The 25,676-nt window shown below is 38.7% G+C and overlaps 1 protein-coding gene across 1 annotated transcript in view; it reads right to left on the reverse strand.

Moving 5' to 3' along the window:
• Positions 1-25,676, reverse strand: part of BANK1 (B cell scaffold protein with ankyrin repeats 1) — a 193,960-nt gene that overhangs the window by 103,655 nt on the left and 64,629 nt on the right. Inside the window, exon 7 of the mRNA XM_069485451.1 lies at positions 13,419-13,615. Coding sequence (XP_069341552.1) covers positions 13,419-13,615 — 197 coding nt within the window. The remainder of the gene's footprint in view (positions 1-13,418; positions 13,616-25,676) is intronic.

The following is a 25,676-nucleotide window of genomic DNA, read 5'->3' on the forward strand; positions in this document are numbered from 1 at the left end:
TCACCTTCTTATCAGGCCACAGGAATAACAACCCCTTTGTATTGGCCAGGTGCCAGTGGCACAGCTATGCAAAACCTGGTACCCCTTTACCATGCTTTGCTTCCATTAACTTATTTTTTTCTGAAAAAGAAATTACTCCCAGTGGATTAGCTCATCTTTAACTCTTTTTTTCCCCTTCACCTGACTCTTCTTACCTGGTCATTGAGTATGTTATCTATTACACGGATGTAAGCAAAACTCTCCATCTTATTTCCATTAGTTTCTCCAAATAATCTCTCTTTTTTATAGCCCCAGCCCCATGATGGGCCATTGTTTTGTGTAAATGTCATAGGAGTTATTTGTCAATTATTCATGATCGTATTACGTCTAAAACTCATGCTTGCTTTTGAAAGGGAGCAGAGTGTGCAGTGGAACTAATTCACACATAAATTACGGAGGCGCAAATATTTTTCGGTGTACCTGCTCCATTGGACATTATAGTTTAGCCACAATATGAGCCATTTCAAAACCACAGGAAAAAGCACAGGAATATCAGACGGCCCTATATAAACACCTTTGCCAGGTCCATTCTATTCTTATCATTCAGTTTTATATTTAGTTTTACCCTGTAATTTCTACCCGTCCGTACAATTTATTGTTCTGCTTCTTATCTACCTTTGAGAGGTTGGCTTAATTCTATCGAAAAAAATACCTCTATGTTCTGTCTCCTCCAGGACATGTATATATTTTCCCAGAAGAGTAAGTGATCTCACAATATTTCTTCTTTCATAAGTGTAAAAATGTTACTCACAAGGAAGAGAGACATCTCATTAAAGTAGGAAAGAGACACTTAGTAGCTGACGTACGATATGCCAGCTATAATTCCAGCTTAAATTTTACTCTTCGAAGCTGTCTAAGCTGTGCTCTCTGGTGATGATGGTGACAGTTGTGTCTAGCAAAATGTCAGCCCACCAGTTTCTAACACGCTACAAATAGTAAAACTTTTTTATGTATAAATATTTAAGAAAACGAATTACGAGAGGTCAACTAACGTGCAACAAAAATAAGTCCCCTTAGAAAAGTCCAAATTCTGACCTCATAGTTAGAGCTGAGAGAATTTTTATGAACATGCACAAACGCAGAGTCAGATGCACACACGCATAGAAAACACTGTTTCAATCCTATTTAATATATCTACTCGCCAAAGGGATAAGAACATCCGAAAGAACATGGGAAACGGTGAATTCTAGGTTCACTGAGGTTAGAGCGTAATCAGCTCAAAAGCATTTGCTGGGATTTCTCACGGAGGGTCCCCTGGCATTTGAACAGGCCGATTCTTCACAGGGGGACTGTCCCTCACACTACAGGACATTCAACATCCACTTAATACAGTCAGGAGAACTCTTCAGCCCTTAACACAGGTCCCCTGCTGTCCCAAACACCTCCTAGGCAGCCCTTGAAAATCACCACAAAGATCTGAAACAAATTGCATTTGCATGTAAAGGGAAAGTTTAATCATTTTGCCTGCTATCTTCCTACAATGACCGTAGTCACTGACTGCTGACCGTAGTCACTGACTGCTGAATACCGATGTGTATTGCTCTGCCCGGGGGCCCCGTGTCTGCTCCACTCTGTCTGCCTCCTGGGGCTCCGCTTCCTTGAGTGCTCCGGCCCCTCCACGTGGCACCCACCCTCAGCCACAGCCCACGGCAGCCGTGACATGATATGATTAATCCTGCATGCGGCTTCTTTCCTTATCTTGATTTTACCACCGAGCAATCGAGGGGAAAATGTCATAGAGACTTAAAATCAAATTAATACTTGTATTAGTCAAGGTTCACCAGAGAAACAGAACCAAGAGGATGTGCGTATGTCTACATATACATTGTGTGTGTGTATATATATATTGCACATCCTCTTGGTGTTGTGTGTGTGTGTATATATGTAAACATATATATACACACACACACACACACGTGTGTGTGTACATATAAAGAGATTAATTATAAGGAACTGGCTTATGCAGTTATGGAGGCCAGTAAGTCCTCAAACCCAGAAGAAACAATGGTGTAGTTTCAGCCCAAGTCCACAGGTCTGAGAACCAGGACAGCCCATGGTGAAGATCAAGTGCAAAGGCAGGAAAAGAAACCAGTTCTCCAGTTCAAAGAAGGGTCAGCTCCTTTGTTCTATCCAGGCATTCAAGTCATTGGATGAGGCTCACCCACGTTTGGGGGGCGATCTGCTTTCCTCAGTCTACCAACGTAAATGTTAATCTCATCCAAGTCACCCACACAGAAATACTCAGAACAATATTTGACCAAATATTTGGGCACCCTGGGGCCCAGTCAAATTGACACGTAAAATTAATCATCACAGTCCTCTTGAAAGTCAATAAAACTATAGCAATAAAACAGTTCGAGAACAGAGCAAAGGGTAGTGTTAGAAAGTGTTACAAAGTTAAGCACGTAACAGCTATTACCTAATTTAACTGGACCTACAAAAACTAGAATTTGGTGTTTTCTTGTTCTGTATTCTTATAGGGTCTCTAGTCCTTCTGCACAGAACAGAGGTGAAACTGAATGCAGACCCCGACTTCCATCTGAATTAAATCTTGTATGATGCTTAGCAATAATCTTATATAGAATAGAAGCCATCGCCTAAATAGAAGAGAAAAAAAAATATTCATGTATCATATAGGTATTTTTTTAATTAAGAAAGACTAAGTGTTAGAATAATTTACTCAAACTGATTAAAGTAGTAAAATATGCTTACAGGGAAGTTTAAAGATGATGATGATACTACTAAAAACTGTGCTAAAGCTTCACAAATTCCGAAGGCCTTTCATATAAATAATTTGAACCTTACAACAATCTGATATTCCATGAAGTAGATTTCAGAGTGGAATAAACATGTGGTATATTTTCTCCTTCCTTCTCTAACACTTCCTGTCATGTCAGATGTGGAATGCACGCTTGGTAAGTACTTGGGAAGTGTTATGGTAATATAATCACGGGGCTGACATTGTATTCAGAGGCATCGTGTGGACATAAGGTTGGAATGTCTAGGAAAGAACAAATGAGGATTTGGGGTAAGGACCTGGCTCTCTCACTGAATATTTATTATTACATTGACATCACTCTGGCTTCTTTTGTCCTGATACAAAATCCATTCTCTTTCTCCTCCACCCACAGTCGGCACTAAAGTTGGAAGGAATAATCCTAATGATCACAGAATTCACGAGGCGAGACCATAACATTAGCAGTTCTCACTGTGTATGGGCAGCCATGTTTTGGAGGCCTTTTGACGGCTTCACAGTTCACTAACTCTCCAACTTTCGAGCCTCAGTTTACCAAAATGTAAAGCAAGTAGAACTTTCTCAGAGGGTTGTGGAGAACATGGAATGAGGGGGTGTGCATGAAGCTTCTCACTCAACTTAGCTTCCAATAAATAGGTCCTCAAAATTCCCAACCCCGAGCACTGCCCACTCCTACAGTGCTATTGTGATCGTGTTGTAGGCTCATTTAACTGCGCGGTCCAGGACTGCAGGAATGAACCAGATTGCTTGGATAATTGGCACTCTCCCCTCCAAATGCAAGATTGATAGGTTCAATATAAGCCCATGCCGTTATCCATTCTTGTAATAGAGAGTTCTCATTAAGGAAATGGATTAATTGGCTTACTGATGTTTTACCGAGAGCCAAATTTGAATAAGTGAGCTCGGCAGTAGTGAGAAAAGAAAATTAAACACTAATAAAGGGAGAAATCTGCTGGCTTCGGCTGAAAGCTCAGCCACAGGCTCAAATCGGGGATCTGAGTGTAAGATTTGTCAATGTGAATGGACATTAATGTCTGCCAGATAAAAATGCTCTGATTTCTTTTCTTGACAGTTCACTTTCTCTCTTAGACACTCACACCAGCTGGAGGTCAGATGTTGTGTCCTGCCCTGGAAGATTTTCACGAGGGATTCCAAACCACATGTCGGGAAATGTGTGTCTAAAACAGATCAGTGGTTCACTCTTGTTTCCCCAAACAGCTAATAAGAGGTCTTTGGGACAAACTAAATTAGAGTAAGATATTCATCAGAATTGTCCCCAAAGTATCATGCAGTTCATACTTCATTAGAAAATTTTATCTTCATCTCCTTCATCTCCCATGAATCACTGGTCCATCTTTCCAACATTTGGAAAGGGTTATTACTATGATTAATTTTTAAGGAGAAATATAGAAATCTGCACATACAAATATACATAGACACATTGCAAAATCCAAAAGTTGATCCTGTATCCTATCCTAGCTGACCTGTCAGTGGTATTTGATGTAGTAGTCCACGACCTCACATGTGAAAATTTCTCTTTTCACTGGCGTCCAGGTCAGTAGATTCCCTGGTTCTCTTCCCACCTCAAAGGCTGCCCATGGTTGGCCTTTTTTGCTGGTATCGCGTCTCACCTCAATTTCTAAACTTTGGAATGTCTAGTAGGCACTTCAAACTGAGTAAGTCCAAAACCAAACTACTGATCTTCCTCAATTAACTAGTTCTTTGTGCAGCCTTCCATATCTCAACAACTGGCAATTAATCCATTCTACTGCGTCGACCAACGTAAAAGCCCTACAGATGCTGGCCTTGCTGATCTCTCTGACCCCGTCTGTTACTCTTCTCTTCCTCTCCCATTTGCTCAGCTTCCGGAACGTTGGCCAATTTGCTCTTCTTTGGCCAACTCACCTCAGGGCTTTGCACTTGTTATGCCGTCTTCTCTCGCTGGAATACTTCGCCCTCAGATATCTGCATGACTTTCCCCTTTACGGTTTCAGGTTGTTACCAAGAGGCCTTTTCTCAGCGAGTACTTCCATAACTACCATAACTACTCATCTCGAAATTCCCCCTCCAGGTCATCTCAGACACCGCTCTGCAGAAGGCTGTCCTTTCTGTTCCTTCTGGGCCCCAAATGCTAGTGCCTGCCATATACGTTACATGTCTCATTTATCTGTTCCTAGTGCTTTTTCCCATTATGGCAGGAGTTTTGGTTTGTTTTGAATTTCTTGCATTTAGACCAATGCTTGGCACCTAATAGGCACTCAAATACTTGTTGAAGCAATCAGTACATTGATGTGTGGAACTAAAATTAGAGAGACTATGGGTTTTCTGTCTCAAGTGAGAGTTGATTAATTTATTTAAACCAAACTCAAAATTTAGCTTTCAACTGTTACCATCTATTTTCTTTTGCATTTAAGAGGCCAAAAAAGTTGATCATAATCTTTACTTTCTTATATCCATATATATCCCATGGATGGTGCCGCACAAGGAGAGGTGAAAAAGAAATCGTATTGCTCAGGCTCGAAGCTGAAAGAGTTGATGAATATTCCCGGTTTTTAAATTATACAGGACTGAATTTTATTCATATGCAAGCAGACCCTGGAGAGGCCTTTGTATGAATTTAAAGTAGAGACCATTTCAGAATACTGGTAGAAGAATCTATACCCACTATATTAGATTATATTAAATACTCCTTTTTATCCTCAAGTATCAAGAATGACTAAAATTCAAAGCCAATTAATAGAGAAGAATTCCCAAGAACCATGTTTTCCCAGTAAAATTTTAATTCATTCACCTTTGCATGCATTCCTTCTGGAAGGATAATGGCATTATGTTTATTTCATGAGGTCCACTCTCTAAAGCTGTGGTGTCAATACCGATTACCTTAATTACCATTTGTGATTAATTTTGCACTCTCTGAAATTGCATTTACTTTTGACCAGCAGGCATGTAAATGACAGCTCTAGACTCTTCTGTTCTACACGAGCTAATTGGTTTGAAAGAAGCCAGAAAAAAAAAAACAAAACAACTAAAGTTTAGAAGGCTTCTAAAATTTTATAGAAACTTAGGGTTTCCAGGGGCTTTAAAGATCATTTAGCCACCATATGCAGGGATCTGACCCTCAATAGGATATTGGAGAAGCAAATATATCAAAGAGAGTGAACTGTTTAGAATGAGATAATGTTTCAACCTTAAAAATTATTTAATAGTGTATTAATGATCTTTATTGGAGAAGAACTGTAAGCACATGTATGTTATTTCCCTTTATTACTTTTATGAATTGCCGTGTTACCTGTGGGTATTCAATTAATTTTACTGTAATGAGCATAAAATCATCACCTACTTAGTCAATACGTAATCAGATTCGTATTGTGTCTTGTCCTCATACAGCACGGTTGCTGCATTCCCAACAGCTATGGCGTCTGGTGCAACGGAGACCAGAGCAGAGATATCACAGATTCTTCTGAAATGGCTAAATCTGCCACCCTGGCTGTTTTCCATTTACTCTGAGAGGAGGACAGTGGGAAATGGGCTTAAACTGTGGATGGACGGGCTTAGCCTGGGTCTAAAGAATATTTTCCCAAAAGTGAAGAATAAATAGATATTCAAATAAATATTGCAAGATAAATCTCCTTTAACAATGAAATTATGACATCTGTCCAAAAAGCTACGATTTTCCTCGGCCTGGGATAATGAGCTGGGGCTCTTCAGGGTCCCATTGTTGCTGGGACACGTTGCCCTCCAGGGTTTATCAGAAAAGTTATTATTCAATAGCCTGTTTAAATGTTTGACTCAGAATAAAATGCTCATGGCCTATCCAGATGGTTCACTCATCTTGCTTTTTCCCAGTGATGCTTTCGCCCTTTTCTCCCTCAAAACGATCACACAGCCACGGAGACTGGTGTGTCATTCTGCCCTTGTTGCTTCTGTGTCCTCCTGGGTGGAGGCCGAGAAAGGAAAGAGAACCCAGGAAAACTTTTTAGAATTATACCCTGTGTGTACGTAAAGATGGAGTGTACAGATCCTGTTGGCTATTCTAGGAAGTTTACGAAGATATAAATCATTTATTACGTAGCGACACACTGAGAAAACAGCAGCTATGAGATCTGCGAAGTTCTCACCAAGAATTACAAATGGGGCTTTTGCTTGTCTCTGTTCAACCAAACCAACACCATGTCTGGGAGGAAGAGATTATTTTCAGCAGTCTCACACACTGGGCATGAGAACCGTCTTTCCTCATGACCATTCTACTGAGATATAGCCTAAGGACAGTTTTCCTAAATAATATTTTACAGTTATAAGATACATTTGTCAAAATTATTATTAGCTTCTCCATTTTGGATTCAGCAGACACATACATGTTGCATTAAACATATAACCTGTGGGAAAATGTATAAAGAACTACTTAATTAAAACCAAGTATTTTCTCAGAGAAACAGAGAAATACCACAAAGACCTGGGTTTTTAAGTATCTACCATTAAGGTATGCACGAGCACCTTTGGGCTCTACAAACATTACTTGGTGTATATTTTACTACTGATAAAATCCCATATTAAATGTTAAGTTTTGGCCGGGCGCAGTGGCTCACGCCTGTAATCCTAGCACTCTGAGAGGCCGAGGCGGGTGGATCGTTTGAGCTCAGGAGTTCGAGACCAGCCTGAGCAAGAGTGAGACCCCGTCTCTACTAAAAAATAGAAAGAAATTAGCTGGACAACTAAAAATATATAGAAAAAATTAGCCAGGCATGGTGGCGCATGCCTGCAGTCCCAGCTACTCGGGAGGCTGAGGCAGGAAGATCGCTTGAGCCCAGGAGTTTGAGGTTGCTGTGAGCTAGGCTGACGCCACGGCACTCACTCTAGCCCAGGCAACAGAGTGAGACTCTGTCTCAAAAAAAAAAAAAAAAACCAAAAAAAAAAAAAACGTGTTTTTTTTTTTTAAATAGATGCATGATCCTTCATAGGTCATTACTGTAAACAAGTTAAAGCATAATACATATTCTATGAAAACAATCAGTGGCAAGATTCAGTTCTATGGCCTAAGAAGTCAGGGCTCACATGTCTCCGCCTTTTCTTACTACACGTCCCATTCATTTCACCCAGACGCGCCCTTCCTGTTTCCCTCTACAGCTCTTCTCACTTGAAATCCTACCGTGGCTTCTCATCTGCTTCATACAAATTCCACGTGACTTCAGCTGTTCCAGCTACAATACTGCCTTCTAATCACAGGAGAAGACAGTGCAGGAAGAATCTTTGCGGATGGGGTAAGGGAAGGAATTCACAACGGGTCAGTGGGGACTCGGGAGAGGGCAGGGTCAGGGACAGCAATGTCAAAGCCTGAGCCCCAGGAAGGAGGAGAGGAATTCGCTGGACCTGACATAGGGTCGATTGTTCATGGCCTGTGACGCAGCAGCTTTATACTGAACTAAAGGCAAAGCTTTGACACATACACACTCACACTCACACACACACCTGCTTGAAACAATACAAAGCTGTATGTCCACACCAAGCATGCGTGTGTGTGTGTGTGTGTGTGTGTGCACACACATGCTTGAAACACATGCTTCGTTTAGGGAAGACTTAGTCTAATGGGAGAAACTGAGGATGCAACAAAAAGAGGGGGTGTGACAAATGGGAGGTGCATCCTTGGTACAGATAACAATAAATCATCCACAGCAAATAAAGTAAATGCAGTCACATTTTTTGTGGATCTTCTATATATTGAATGTTTTCCCATTTATTTCATCAAATCTTAAAAACACCCTCCCTGTAAGGAATTACTTTTTTCCAAGGATGCAAGCTTGGTTTTTGATGAAGTCAGGTTGAAAATCCGGACCTGGCTGAGTCTCAAAGGCTCTAGGAGTAGAGGAATGACAATTTGATAGGGAAGAGAAGAGAGTTAAGGGAGTTTACACAGAGCATTGAGAGCTGGGTTTGAGGATGTGGAGAAGAGCAAAAATCTGCAATAGCCACTATGGTGCATTTAATGGAATTTTAGAGCGAGACTGCTAAGTAGCTTCAAAAGCACATAACTGAGATATCAGTGTGTAATGCACACCGTCCAGTGCAGTCATGCAACTTGCTCCTGTTTCTTCGGTTCTAACAGAGCGTCAATACTGAACAAAGGCCAGGATTCTAAAATCCAGTGTGGTCTGGCCTGTTAAAAATACAGGCTAAAGACAGCAGTTGGGCTATCTATGAATTCTTTAAAACCAAACTTTAAAAATATTCTAAGTATATAGGGAATATGGCCAATTATTTTATTTACAATATGGGGACTAGTCAAGGATATGATTGGGCAAGTGAGATCACACAAGCCCTTAACGGGACGCTGGCCTCTGTCCCGTCAATGCGTGGGTACCTGCCGAGCACCTTCTGGGCACCTGATGGAGGAGGGGACGGGGCCACTGCCCAGCGTGAGCCTCTAGACTCACAGGAAACAAAAACGACACAAGCAAATCATTTAAGCTTAATTAGATAATACTCACATATCCCAAATTAAATGGAACAATCTGCTTGAGAATCAAACAGTTATACGTAAAGAACTGCGTGAGCAATTCGAAGAATAAGGGAAATTCAGGGCCAAGAAGAGTGAATGTTCACTGGCCTGAACACAAAACCCAACTTCTGACAATTTGTCCTCGATGTCAGTCAGTTAATTATTGCTTATGTTACGAATACTGTAAGTGCTTCAACACCTACTCCTTGTCCCTGCGTTCCAAACCCAACCATGCGAAAAAAATCAGAGTGTGTCAGACACCAGAGGGCAACGGAATCAACCACTCAATCTCAGTCTCTCTCACAAACACACACACACACACACACACACACACACACACGCGAGCCCACCGTCCACGGGGGCAAAGAGAAGGTGGGGGTAGCTCAGTGAGACCATGACATCGCAGGAGTCTCATCACACCTCGAGCAATGGAAAGACTCCCCGACAGGAATCCTCCGGAAAAGCCAGCAAGAGAAAGTGCATGAAAAGCTCATTTTTCTATTTCTCAAATTTTCGTGAAGAAATTTTATTACTAAGATCTTAATATTTAGCCAAACTACAGGAGTGAACACCGGTGGAAGAAAAAACATATTTTCTGAATATTGTTCCCAAAATAATAAACACTTGTTGGTTCTCCAAATCCATAGCCAGCCAACAGAGAAGGATGTGTTTTTTTTCTTGACTATTTATGCATCAATGTAATCATTTTGTTAAGGGTTTTAAATGGGGGTGGATGGGGTGACATAATTGAGCTCATACAAGGAAGTATCACTTATATTAATATTATTTTACTTAAAACACATGCTAATGTTTGTTACATACTTTACCTTAAATCTCAAAGTACCTCTTAATCTGATGTAAACCAACTTTCAGTTTGGTTTCAAATTTTCACGTATTTTTAATTTAAAAGATAAGTTTTTAAAGCACTGAATTAATCACCAATATCACTATTTGCTATTTGAAATGGAGGCTTCCCTCAAGAATTATGTTAAGAAAATCGTGGTTTATACCCAGTTGTGGATTTAAATGCCAAATCTTTTGCCTTTTATCCATGTACCTTTCATATTAATTCTTTCAGGAGACAGTGTAAGAAACTAAAATACCAGTAGATATTTGAAAGATCATAGAAATATATGATAGAAATATATGGTATTATCATCCAGTAACAGCACTGAAATTATGAATGAAATACAGGTGTTAATTAGATAACTCTATCAAACCATGAAAGTTATTCATTCACAAAGAAGAGGCTCTGTTCATAGACTGTGTATAAATTGTTAACGAAAGGAAAAAATGTCATGAAGCAACATAAGAAATATGATTTGAGATGTCCCCCTAGCTCTTGTCGGCATAGCTGATACTAAGATATGGGTGCTATATGTTTTATAAATGCCTTGTTAATGCTTTCCTCTGTATTTTTCTAAAATCATAACTGGTTTTTCTTTCTATCCACTTTAATCAGTGATGACCCAACTCACTGTATTGACATGCCCAGCGAGATCCTCAAATGGGCAGTGTTTCATTGATAGGGGATTAGGAAGAATTGAACAAATCAGTAAATTAGCTAGAGAGGAAATATGTTTGAATTTAAAAATAGATATTTCTTCAGCACAGAGTGTAGTCCACTGGTCAATTGTGAACCTCAAACTTGAAAAATATCTGCTCCCTTCAACTCTTCTGAAACAGTGATTTGTGGAAACTTTGAATACATGTGTGATGATCTCAGATGTATCAGAATGTGATTATGACAGTAAAGCTATATAAATATTGCAAACAATAAAGTATTTTAGCAGCATGATGAGATGCCACAGTTTTTCTCTTTCAGTTTTAGATACACTCTTACAAAGACATAGCTACTGTAACTTAGAATAGATAATGTTAACATGTGGTTACCCAGCATAACTTCACTAAGAAGATATGACTTCTGGACTTATTTTAAATAAATTTGACAATTAGAAGCATAATTTATGTGGTAGATAAATCAGCAGAAAACACTCCCATGCGTGTCACAAGCTAACACATATGTTTCCATTTCCTTCACCACACATTTGCAAAAAGGTCTTTGGTAGCTTGCAAAATAATTATACCTAAAATTATCCACAGCCATATTAGAATACATTTGCACATCTGTTGTCCCATGCAAAAGCCATAGTCACTTCCTCACTGACAACAAAACATTCACAAAATTATGGATCTCTCCTATCTATAATGGTAATGTCAACTTCAGATAGTCTGGCAGAAGGTAGCAGCTCCCAAAGAGACAGGATATAGAAAATCATTTAATAAATTTCCTAGAATAATTATCAAGTATAACTCTGCGAAATTAGAATGCAGCCACTATAAAAGAGTGAACAGTCACCTAGACACAGTGATAGGTATCAATTCACATCAGTGCTGCTATTGCAGGAACAGAAGTATACACGCCCAGAGGATTGAAGAGAAAAAAATAATTTCTCACCTCCATCAGCCCACACCTCCTGGTCTCATAATGACTCTCATATCTGCTGTCATATTAAGCAGTACCACGTTATTTATGGAGCACCTGCAGTTTGCACAGAGTGTATCTGTCAAGAGCCGAGTCTCCACCGGAGAGCGTGAAGTGGAAGCATCACTCTTCGAAAACCAGGGTTTATCTTAGAAAGTAACTCTGAATGCTGAGGCTTCTGGGGAAAATTTTAACCTAAGCCCATCAGTAGGTCAACGTTAGAGGATAGGGTTGCAGAGAGTTGGAGACAGACACCCAGGATGTGCAGAGAAACAGTATCGTGGGAAAATACCCAAGGCTCAACTGCCCCATTGACTTACCTGAAGTAGATGACACGCTGCTCTGGTCAATGACTACAGACAGCGGGTAATTATTAAAACGAATGCATTCATCAGACAAAGTGCGAGAACTAGTTAAACATTAGCATACATGACAATCAGTATCTAAAATCCCCCCACAAATAAAAACGATACTTATTTATGATTTGAAAGACTTAGACTAAAAAATATAGTAGCTTATTAATTTTGTTACAAAACTTTATGTTTTGTATTTCTTTTAAATATGGTCAAAAGATTCCTATTGTGGATTGTGGATATCCAATGCCAGTTTGTGGATGATATCCATGCTTTTCTAACTATTTTGCTATTTCTTAAAAATGGAAAGAAGTTTCATTGGTCATCATTTCTCTTTGTGGAAATCACAAATAACAATGGTTTTTTTTTTTTTTTTTTTTTTGGAATCCAGTATTAGATTGCCTTGATCTGATAATCAGAGTAAAAACCAAAATAACCAGAAGCTACTGATAGCATTTAAATGTTCTATAGTAACTGTTAATTGGCAATAAAATTATTTCTGTGCTGAGAATCCAAAGACAAATTTTGGCATATTTACCACCAAAAACATTGTCCTTTTATATTTTCCTAAGCGTCATCAGAAGAGTAATTCACTCTCCAGAGCAAAATGTACATAACTTTGCTACAAACAGAAAACAATTACTTTTCTAAACTTGATTATGGAAACACAAAATGTGTTTTATGTACTGAGATAGTATCTTCTTTTAAACTCTTCCCCTGGTTGCATTCTTACAAAACTAACATCCTTTAAGGAGTGTTCTGAAATTTGGGGCTTTAACTTACATAATAAAGAGTTGAGACTTAACATGGAGAAAGAAAAGGAATCACATAAGAAAACAAATTTAAGCAACATGAATTCACTTTTTATTGGGCAGACTTGGAATGATTGTCAACATTCCTTCAATCTAATAATTACTGATCTGTTTTCACGTGTCTAATAGTGCCATCTCTGGATGCTCAAACAAGAGAATAAAAGTAATAGGTTTTCATTTCCTTTTTCACCATCTCTTCTCCAATAGCAAACCGGTTATATAGAAGCCAGAACAAACAGATAGGTTTCAAAAAGGGATATTTAGGGGTGGGAGTATGGAGTCAGAGTTGGTTTATGGCAATAGTAAAACAAGCAGACTATTCTTGCAAAATGCTTTTTAAGACAATGGAAGACTCAGGACCAACAATCTAGCTGTGCAGGAGCATCACTTTCAAAAAAGCAATGTCTGTGCACAAATACACATACACACTTACTTTATAAAAAGAGTTTTAGAGATATAATGGCAAAAAAAAAAAACTTACTGAAAAGTCTTCAAAGATTTTCTTGAGTTCTTCGTGACCATGCCTTTCAGCAATATGCGCTGGGTCTGAGCCTTCTATATTTTTCATCTTTGACGCCCAGGTTGCTCCTGAACATTGAAGCAAATGAGTAGCCAGGTTCTTTAGGCCAAATTTTGCTGCACAGTGGAGAAGAGTTGGAAGTTCTTTGAAATGCGTACCTGTAAGCATTAAGAAGTGGTAGGATTTAATGCTTTTATTATACTGGCACTCCTCTCCAAAAACTAAACACAATCTACTCCTAAAATTAATTCCCACAAAGCAGAGCAGACTTTTAGTGTAAATTTGCATATAAAAAAAAAACCATCAATGGTTTTAGTAATGTAGAATGTTTATCCACTTCACTTTCTTACCTTAATATAAACATAAACTAACGTTCTCAGTAGCATTAATGCCCCAATCTTACTTGTTGGGTGAGTGTAATTTATAAAGCCACATCAACCTCTTAAATGTAAAACAAAATTTACTCAGCTATTAGAAATAATGGCGATATGGCATCTCTTTGGTTCTCCTGGAGAGAGTTGGAAACCATTCTATTAAGTGAAGTATCCCAAGAATGGAAAAGTAAGCACCACATGTACTCAACCAGCAAACTGGTTTCCCTGAGTGCACATTTGGGAATAACACCAATTGGGTATGGGACAGAGGTGGGGGATGGGGGGAAGGGATGGGTGTTTACCTACTTGATGAGTGCAATGCACACTGCCTGGGGAATGGACACGCTTGAAGTTCTGACTGGGGGGGTGGGGTGCAGGGAGGGGATGGGTGTATACCTACATGATGAGTGCCGTGTGCACTGTCTAGGGAATGGACACAATTGAAGCTCAGACTCGGGGGGATGGGGGGCATGGGCAATATATATAGCCTGAACTTTTGTACCCCCATAATGAGCTGAAAAACAAAAAAATTAAAAAAATAAAAAATAAACCATTATGTTGTAATTACTCCTTTCGAATGTACTTTGACATTAGCCAAACACTAAATAACAAAATTCTTTCGGTTCATCTGCACAATGAGTTTGTGTTTTCTACTGCCATGCCTAGTTTGCTTCCTTCTGAAGTTGAAATGAACATGAAATGCCTGGAGGGCTTACATTAGATTTCTATATGAAATTTTTCTTTCACAAACCAACTGCAGCAGAAAATACAGGTAAGCACTTTTATAAACTTCAGTAGGGAAATTTCCATCAGGATTTTACAACTTTCGTGACAGCAATGTTTTAGAGTTTGATTTTCATAATTGCTTAATTAACTAGGAATTAGAAGAAATATTAATGATGCATAACTATAGAACAGTAGATGTAAAATGCTATCCCGATGACAAACAAAACAAAACACAAATTAATGAATGATGGCTTATTAGTATTCTATACTTTTATACCTGGCTGAAAAAAATGTTACAAAAATTATACACCAGCTTAAAAGCTGTGGCACTCTCAGAGGCAAGAATGTGAAGACATAACAATAGAAACAAAGGCATTAAAACAAAAGTCAATTCTCTTCTAGCAAAATTTAAAGCAATGGAAAGTCACCTCATGACAGTTTTTAAAACTGTGACTCTACATTAATAGTCTTAGTTCATACACTAGCTATTATATTTTCTTAAACTTGCACATTTCCTTTACAAGCAATTTATAATCTTGTTAGATTAAAATACTAGATTTCTTAAGAAGACACAAGAATTTTTTAGAATGTCCTTAATTTACAGTGTGCATTTGCTTCATTTCGTGGCAATTTCCATTTAATTAATCCAGATTCATGACATCTGTTTTATTATGATATCAAGGCATAAATAGAGTAGCCATAATTCACACTAAAGTGTGGCAAATTTGCTTTTGATTTTTTCTGGACAAAATACATTTTCAATTTTCAGTTGTTTCAGCCAACGTCTGTCAAATGGTAATTTCAAGAGAACAGAATAAAATATATGGGGTGAATTTTTTAAGGAAAGTCCTATTTTACTAGTTTTACAAATATAAATAAACAGATGAGTTGGCACATGGCAAAGACACTGAGTCATAGACTTGTTTGTGCAAAGCTGTTTCTAAACTTTTCAAGGTAATCCCTATAAAAGATGGCCAATAATTAAATTGAAGTAATAAAAAACAAAGCTTTCAAAAGATTAACCTAGCTCACTAGAATGATAAAATGGGAATATACCCCAGTTTGGGAGGTAAGCATTAAATAAAAATTTAACAGTAAGATGAGTATAGGAACTGGAAATGCACGACCATGTAATCCATTTGTTCTCATAAACGATTATCTGGAACAGTAAATACTTATTCACTCGGAGTAGGACGACCAGGTGGCCATTTCAAGAGAAAGCAATGAAGCACACAATGAACAGAGGATTAACAGTCAGGAGATCTGCATTCCAATCCCAGTTCAACCACTAAATCTGTGATGCTTAAGAATCCTTCATCTCTCTGGACTTCAGTTTTCTCATTTATAAAACTAAAGAGTTGGCGTCAGAGGTATAGGTCTTCCGATATTCTTCTGGGCTGGATGCCATGCTACAAATGGTTTAAGCCAACAGACTCTCTGGAGGGTAATTGTTTCCTGGGTTTTTAATGAGGTACCAATGAAAGGAGTAAAGGTATTTGTGAAAATTGAAGAAAGGTAACAATTTTCATTCCTTTTATAGGTTTTGAAATCTGGCGAAATGTTAGCATTTCTGTGGATCTGTAAAACAGAGCACTGCTGGGTTTATGACACTGTTTTGCTCAGTGAAAGGAGGGCCAATACGCGACGTGTGAGGTGTCACTCTTCCCATCCCGTCAAAATGGTAGATACATAGTCCTATTTAGAATTTCACATAGCAAAATAGATTGCGAAGGTTATCATATTCCTAAAACCTTGATAATGTGAACAAAATGCACAAAGTACTAATAGTTCATCAAAGCCTCCAGCTGCAGTTTTGTTACCTCTCATATTACATAAAATAGAAGGGCGGAAAGTGCCTAAGTAGATACACACTTTACTACTAACCTCAATTTGTATTCACCTCACTAATTGTTGCAATTGAATTCTTGTTACTAAAATATTCTTAAATATTTTAGAGAAAAAATTAAAAGTTGTATCCACTTTGTATTTCTCTTGTCTCAAGAAACTTCATACAAAATATTCTTTCTTTTTAATGTTTCAATTGAACAGGTTAAGTTCCCAATCTGCATTATATTCAAATGAATCTTAATTTCTTCTTAATAAACTTCAAAATAACAACTTTTTTACTTTAAACCCCCCCAATTCTAAAACTTAATACTTATTTCTCCAAAGAGCCGATATAGTGTAGCACGTAAACATTAGAACTTTGGAGCCAGACTGTACCTATTAAATCCCAACTCTGGCATTTACTAGTAGTATGATTTGTACTAGCTGCTTGAACTTCCTGTGTCTCAATTTTGTCAACCATTAATTGAGGACAATAACATCAATTCAATCAGAAATTCAACCCAGGTCCAGTGTATTCTTCCATACAAATAAGTAGTGCTGATCCTCATTATTTGAGGATTTTGTCTTTGCAAATTCATTTTCTCAGAATTTATTGATAACCCCAATATCAATACTTGAGGCACTTTCCTGCCATTTGCAGACACGTGTAGAGCAATGAAACATTTGAGTCACCCACATGAGGGCATGTTGCCAGCTGAGGTCAAGCAAGTCAACGAATGAACGAACGCTTTGCCTTCTTATTTAAGCTCTCAGACTGTAAACCAATATCCTTTCCGTGGTCCATTTAGTGCCACATTTTCCATAGTTTTCATGAGTTCCGTTGGTGATTTAGCCATTTAAAATGCCCCCCAAGTAGAGCGCTCAAGTGCTGGTTAGTGTTTCTAAGCACTAGAAAGCTGCGATGTGCCTTCCGGAGAAAATGTGTGTGTTCGATAAACATCATGCAGGTGTGAGTTACAGAGTCATAGGCAGTGAGTACAATGTGAATGAACAGTATATATTAAATAAGGTGTTTTAAAACAGAAACACACATCAAACACGGTCATGTATCAATGCACTGATGAAAATATTGTGACCAGAAGTTTGCAGGAACCTAACCCTGTACCACCTGTAGGAGCAGTGTTGAGTATTTGCTTACTCAATGACTTTATAGAACATAAGAACTGTGACCATGGGGAATCAACCGCATTTCAAAGCAATCCAGAAGCCCTTTCCATGTTGGAGAGGGAGTTCGGAACTGGTTTCCTGTGCAGCAGGGCCACTCCTTTCCCAACGTATTGTGCTTCTTTGCTTCCCTCTGGCTCTGAGAGCCGCAGCCCCTGTGCACTGCTGCTCTGGGCGGGGGCGGCCAGGAAGCCCGGGCACTGCAGGAGGCAGCTGGGAGCATGCAAGATGCAAGTCCCAGATTCCTGAGGACTCCTCCCTGGCTCTCCCTCTGCTCTCAACCTACTTAGTTTAAATCCAAACTGGGTGTGCTCAGAACCCACTCCCTGCAGATAGAAAGAACAGTCCTAGAGCCTTGATTCTCTCTTATTTATTCTTGTACTTGTCAGGCATAGACAAACAGTAGGAAAAATCTAGGATGAAGATGAATCACAGTAAGCGTTGGTCTGCCCTTCAGATTTGCCAATATTTATATCTTATATGTACTTATTCATATATTTATTACTATCTACTAAATATATATTTATATTTTATCCATTTATTTATATTTTAGATATATATTTTGTATCTGTAATATATATCTTACAGAGAGGTATTTATGATATATAGTATCTGTACATATCTCTATCTACCTACCTCTATTTATCTATCTACACATATATACGTGCACATATGCAAAAGTGAGAGGGAGTTCCTTACATAGGAACTTATTGAAGACGTTAGTAACATTTCCACTGTGTGTCTGTGTGTGTGTGTGTGTGTCTATGTGTGTGTGTGTGTGTGTGTGTGTGTCTAACTAAGGCCAACCCATGCATTTTCCTCATTACAATGGATGGATATCAAAGAGCCCATTTCCCGTTATCAGTTACTAATGGATATTATTTATGTTTCTTTTCCTAACCCTCTGATATAATTATAGCTGCTTAGTACTATTGACCCTGGAAACCCACATCTTTGTGTTGGCCCAGAGACGATGAACACACATGCCCTGGTGACTTGAGCACAGTCCGTGCGTGGGGCACATTCTGAAGGCACGTGACAATTTCTCACTCTGCTATGGCAGCTGCCATGCATAAGAGGAAGAAAATAAGATAAAAGACAAAATCACGACAATCTAAATAGCTGCCTTATTCCAGCAAAGACGAATTCTTTTATTTTTGGAGCTCAAGTATTACTAGACTAAATTGATCATGACCAGGGTTCATTTTAATATATGGTTAGCTTTGTTGCCATTAACTAATTAATTAATGTAATAAATTTGTACTGAGTGCTAGAAACTCTTCTAGGCACTGGAAATAAATAACCTGTTAACCAAACAGGGCTTCTTCCTAAAGGCAAAATGGCGGACATGAAGATAAGAAACAAAAAAATCACTGTTTTTCTAGGATTGCAAAAAAATAATAAAATAATATCTGAGATTATTTCTAACTTGCCTTTTAAATAACTATTCATTAAAATAGTAATTTATATAATGTAGCAGAAAAACGCCATAACCCTTCCTCTAAATTTATTAATGCCATCTCCCCTGTGAATTTCCCTCTGACCCTCTTTCTGTCGTGCTCCATGTCACCCTGGAGTGACTGCTCCCAACAGTGGACAGGGACACAGTTGTCCAGTGGTTGGCAATGTGGCCACGGGCGCCAGGCTCCCTGGACCCGTGTCCCAGCTCTGCCACGTACCTTGTGGGCAACATCTGCGACTTCCCCAAGCCTCACCTGTAAAGTGCAGATTAAAATCGTACCGATCTCAGGATTCTTGAGAGGCGGTAAATGGGTCAATGTGTGCAAAGTGCTTAGACCTGTGTTTTGCACACAGTTAGCAAGTGAAGGCATTACCTACTATCAGTAGAGCACACACTATCTAAATGGCACTTATTTTTGTGACTGTTTTCTCTTCCCGTGGCGTGTGTGCCCTCGGAGAGCGTGGCTGTGCCCTGTTGTGCGTTCAATGTTTTATAAACATTCATAAGGTCATTTTTTCAAATAATGATACATAAAAAATACATTTTTTAGATAAATTGCCATTCTAACACTACTTAATTAGGCACTCATTATTTTATTTTATTTATTTATTTATTTATTTATTTTTTTGAGACAGAGTCTCACTTTGTTGCCCAGGCTAGAGTGAGTGCCGTGGCGTCAGCCTAGCTCACAGCAACCTCAAACTCCTGGGCTCAAGCGATCCTCCTGTCTCAGCCTCCCGAGTAGCTGGGACTACAGGCATGCGCCACTATGCCTGGCTAATTTTTCTATATATATATTTTTAGTTGTCCATATAATTTTTTTCTATTTTTAGCAGAGACGGGGTCTCGCTCTTGCTCAGGCTGGCCTCGAACTCCTGACCTTGAGCGATCCACCCGCCTCGGCCTCCCAGAGTGCTAGGATTACAGGCGTGAGCCACCACGCCCGGCCGGCACCCATTATTTTAATCCCAGGATACAGACTGATGGAATAAAAACGTCTCCTAACTTGATTTTAATTTTATTTATGTCAATTTTACTTATGTGCATAACAATGGTGGCACGATTACTGTTGAGTTCACTCAGTGGGTTTTCATTGCCGATTCATAGACCAGGGGCATCCTCTAAGAATTTGTGAGAAATGTAAATTCTTGTGCCCGTCCCAGATCTACTGTCTCAGAAACGTGGGGCGGGGGCAGTAATCCGACTTTTAGCAAACCCTCCAGGTGGTGCCTGCTAACGTTTGCAAACCACGGCATTAAATACAAGAAAGCATAGAGCTTGGTTCTAATAATTCAATAGGGACAGACGGTCAAGGAAATTGAGGTTAATCTTACCGAGAGCTAAATAAAACTGTAATGTACACGAAGTCTGTCTGGAATAGACCTCGCCATTCTGTTTAGCTACCGTAAAGAATGTCCCCTTCTGTCACGGTTTATACATTTCAGAGTATGTTCTCAATGGGGTCAATGGACAAGGCTATAATAGAAGTGAAAATTATGTGTATTCTATTTGTCCCACTTTTTTTTTAAGCTTTATGATGGTATGATTTACAAATAAAAACTATATTAATATATATTTACTTTGCAAACCATGATAGCATAATATACATATACATTGTGAAATGGTTACCACAATCAAAACAATTAACACGTCCATCGTCTTATACAGTTACCATTTTTGTGTGTGTGGTGAGAACACCTGAGATCTACTCTGTTAGCAAATTTCAAGCATACAACCCATTACTATTCAGTATTTAATAACTATTGTCAGCCTGGTGTACATTAGATCTTCGAGACCTATTCACCTTATAACTGAAGGTTTGTGCCCTTTCACCAATACCTCCTCTTCCCCCACCTCCCTGGCCCCTGATCATCACCACCATTCTGCTCTCTGTAGCTTGAAGTTTGACTTTTTTATTTTAGATTCCAGTATAAATTAGCTGATCATGTAGTATTTGTCTTTCTGGGTCTGGCTTGTTTCACTTGGCACAATATCCTTCAGGCTTATCAATGTTGTTGCAAATGGCAGTATTTCCTTCTTTTATAAGGTAGGATAGTACTCAATTATATAGATATATAACACATTTTCTTTATCCATTCACCCACGGATGGACATTCCTGCTGTTTCTGTATCTTGGCTATTTCAGATAATGCTGCAATGAGTGTGGGAGTGCAGATACGTCTTCAAGATTGTGATTTTATTTCCCTTGGCTATACACACAGACGTGGCGTTGCTAGATCAGATGCTAGTTCTAGTTTTAATTTTTTATGATGGGCAAAATGTAAACATTTTAAATTAATTTTTTATTTATAAATAACACATAATAATTGTACATCCTTATGGGGCACAGTGTGATGTTTCAATGGATGTATACACTGTATAATGGTGACATTAGGGCAATTACTATTTCTATCACTTCTGTTTTATGACTGAATGGTGTTCCACTGTGTGGAACTGTGTGTGTGTGTGTGTGTGTGTGTGTGTGGCTCACATTTTCCTTATCCATTTATCTACAGATGGGCATTTAGGTTGATTCCGTATCTAGTCTATGGTAACACCGCAATGAACACAGATACGCAGATATCTCTTCAACATGCTGATTTCATATCATTTGGCTGTATGCCCAGTAGTGAGATTTCTGGATCATGTGGTAGTTGTGTTTTAATTTTTTGAGGAATCACTACACTGTCTCCTACAATGGCTGCATTGATTTATATTCCCAGCAACAGTGCATCAGAGTTTCCCTTTGTCTATATCCTCATCGGCATTCGTTCTTTATGCATCTATTTTATAAAAGCCATCTAACTGTGGTGGGGTGATATCTTATTGTGGTTTTGATTTGTATTTCCCTGATCGCTGATGTTAAGTATTTTTTCATATATCCGTTGCGTATTTGTATTGTTTTCTTTTGAGAAATGTCTATTCTGGTCTTTTGTCCATTTTAAACTTGGATTAATTCACATATATGAGTAATGATTTTCAAGTATCAGCGAACTCAATGTTGTAGTTAAGGGAAAAAGCTTGACAATACGGATAAAATAAAACAAAGATATAAAAACACATTCAACTTCATCCTCTTTACAATGGGCATATTTTAAAACAAGGAAAGTTTGAAAGTAAATGAAGAGAAGAAGACATACTCTGCATAAACTAATCAAAAGAGCTGTGGTAACTAGAATAATATTCAACAAGAACTCTAAGGCAAAAACCACTAATAGATTTAGGAACATTTACCTGTGTGATTTTCACAAGGAATACATAGTTAAACATTTAAAATGTCTAAGAATATAGCCTCAAAATATATTGAGAAGGGAAGGAATTTAAGGAAAAACAGACCGATTCATTACCATAGTGACTTATTTTAACACACTTCCCTCTCAATGTGGTAGAATAAGGAGACTAAAAATCAGTAATGTGGCAGAACATTTGAATAAAACAATTAACAGGCTTAATCTAAAAAATATATAAATATTGTACCCAAAAACTGAAGAATGATATTATTTTCATATACACAAGGAATAAAAGAACTGATCATATGACTTAAAGCAAGTCTCAAAAACCTTCAAAGGTATACAAATGGATAAAGATACCATTAGAACAACAATATAGACCTCTGTAAACACCAGAATAAAGTAAAAAGGGAATAAACACCAGTTATATCAATACATACGAATAGGCTTAAATCAACTATTATAAAAAATGGTTTTAAATTTGTAACTCCAAAATAAAGCACAAATCTATGCTAACCTCGAGACACCCTTTATACAAAAAGAAGTGCAAACTACATGCTAAAAGATATTTATATTAATTTATTTCTTAGAGCAATGCACAACCTTAATAGCATCTAGAGGAAAAGTATTGTTAGAAAAACTATTTCAACTAAACACCAGCCATTATATTCCTACAGAAGTACTTTTCATTTGGATTTTGTCGATAATGATCACAGAGGATATAATTTTCTATAGTCAACCAAATGTCATGGGTAGAAGTCATGCTTATTTTCTAGATTTCCATTGTTGTCTAAAATTTCTTCTGCCAGAATGTAACTCTCACCTTTCCGGTCTCCAGGATGACTCAGAAACTGACACTCGGCCGCACAGGAATGGTATGGAGGTAGCAGGAGCTAATCAGCCAACTGTTTTGGCTTCAAAGCCTCATTTGTTCTTTGCCATGTGCCTGTTGACTTTGCTCTTCCCACACTGATTCTCAGCCTAAGTGGTTATATATATATATTTTTTCCTTTTTTTATTTCAGTATATTACAGGGGTGTATATATATTTTTAACTCCTCTGCTATCCTGTCCTGTGTATTTTACATGGACCTGTTCATAATTTGTCCTATAGGCTTCTATTCATACCTTTCCCAATATCTGTGCATCTTAACTCAGTCTTATTTATCTGATACAAATCTGGGAGATGTTCAAAATAGGGGAAGGGTATATACCAAACGAAGTTGAGGTCTACACCCATCAGAAAATGAGCCCACGTTCATTGAAACTTTATATGGTGTCGTCTCTGTTTCCTCTGGACAATGCTTTCTCCCCCTTCATTCATTAGCATCTTGCATTGTCTAAGTCGGTGTGCATTCCCATCTATTTTTAGATATTTGTGATCTTTGTGAGTTGTGGGGGCATAGTTAATCAAAACCGTAATTCTTTCTCCTCCCAGCATTTGCTCTAGAAACACCATCTACTGATCCTGAGTTTCAGGAGAAATAAATGGATCTACTGGATATTCTTGGTACAAAGAGCTGGGGGTAACGGGATCCACCGGGAGACATGTTTGGCACTAGTGCCCCGTGTTGTAAATCACATGTCATTCTGTGGCCTTCTGCTCTTCCGTTCTCTGCAGTAAGGCCTTGCAGGGTTGATCACTTCTCTCGGAGAAATTATCCTAACTTGGCCTTCAAAACACCACTTTCCTACATCAGGGGCTGCTGCTTCTCAGTCTCATTTATGGAAATTTCTCTTCCAGACTCCTAAACATTGCAGCGCCCGGGACTCAGACCTACGCTCTGATCTGCACATTCTCTACAGGTTTCAGCCAGGCCTTGGCTATGAATGCCACATACGACCCCCGACCTGGGCATTTGACTCACATATTTAAAACCACCACTTAATTATCTTTAAATTAGCATAGTCCAACTACAACGTCTGATCACAAGGTCAAAACAGTGTCATCACACCGACAAAACTATTCTTGGACAAAACTATTCATTTCAGTTCACAGCCTCAACATTTATTTTATTTAATTTTTATCAACATTAATGTAGTTACACACAGACCCTGTTTCCTTCACCTGCAACCTTTCAGCAAGTCCCGCCATCTTTATTTTCAAATATCTACCATGGCCAAGCAGGTCTCATCACCTCCACGGCTACCACCAAGGTGACAGCCACCCCCACACGTCCCCTGAGACTACTAGAGTGGCCTCCTGTTTGGTGTCCCTGCTTCCATGTTTAAACACCTGGAATCTGGTCTCCACATAACAGCAAAAGTAATGTTTTTTAAAAAATACAAATTAGATGATACCAAGCCATGTGTACAAGTCTTGCATGGCTTCCCATCACCTCCCAACTCTGTCTTCTTCCTTTGTGTTCATTTTTCTCATAACCATATCACTATTTGCAGTAATACTGTTTATTTTGTTGTTGCTGCTGCTGTTGATCAGCTTGCCCTGTTGTCCTCACAGAAATAAAGGCTTCATAAAAACAGGCTTTTCTATGTCTGACACCTGTCTCTGCAGCCCCTAAAAGAGGAGGTGGCACTTAGTTTGCCAATCAACGAACAAGATTGCTGAATGAACTTGCAGTTCAAGAGTCTCTTAATCTGGAGGAAATGCCATGTTCACAGAGTATAGTCCTATAATTATTAACGTATAGTCCTCAGTTCTTATAGAATATGTGTTGTTATGGTAATGGAAATGGGCCGAGGAGGAATTACGAATGTTGAACAGTGAAGGGTTTATTTACGATTTGTAAATGCTTGTTCCTTAAAGATCCACTCAGGACAGTACATTGCCTGTGCCCCTCAGTGTTGGGACGCACCCGGCGGCCAAGGAAGTTTCTCTGATTGTGTAGGAGATGTTGTCTTTTCTGTGCTTCTCAGCCAGAGGTGATTCCTCATCTAGGAAATGATTTGAGTACGGTGAAGGCAAAATTCTGGTCCTGGTAACAACCTTGATGTCTTCCTCCCTCCCTCCTCCCTCCTCCCTCCTCCCTCCCTTCCTCCCTCCTTCCTTCCTTCCTCCCTCCTCCCTCCCTTCCTCCCTCCTTCCTTCCCTCCTCTCTCCTCCCTCCCTTCCTCCCTCCCTCCTCCCTCCTCTCTCCTCCCTCCCTTCCTCCCTCCCTCCTCCCTCCCTTCCCTCCCTCCCTGCCTTCTTTCCTTCCTTCCTTTATTAACATCCTCCAACCACAGTTAACGATGTTCTTTATAAGCATAACTTTTCAAACTTCACATCTGGAGAAATAGAGAATCTTTGGAGAAACTGTAAAAGTGAATAACAGTATAATTCTGAAGAAATCTCTTTTTCGTTACTCAAGTGCAAAACCATTTTAAAAGATTCAACTGGCTGTTTTATTTTATTATCATTTGATCCAAACTGAAATTAGCTTGAGAATATGCTAAAAATATTATTGGTAGGAGAT

The sequence above is a fragment of the Eulemur rufifrons genome, chromosome 13 (assembly GCF_041146395.1).
Source record: "Eulemur rufifrons isolate Redbay chromosome 13, OSU_ERuf_1, whole genome shotgun sequence".
Lineage (NCBI taxonomy): Eukaryota > Metazoa > Chordata > Mammalia > Primates > Lemuridae > Eulemur > Eulemur rufifrons.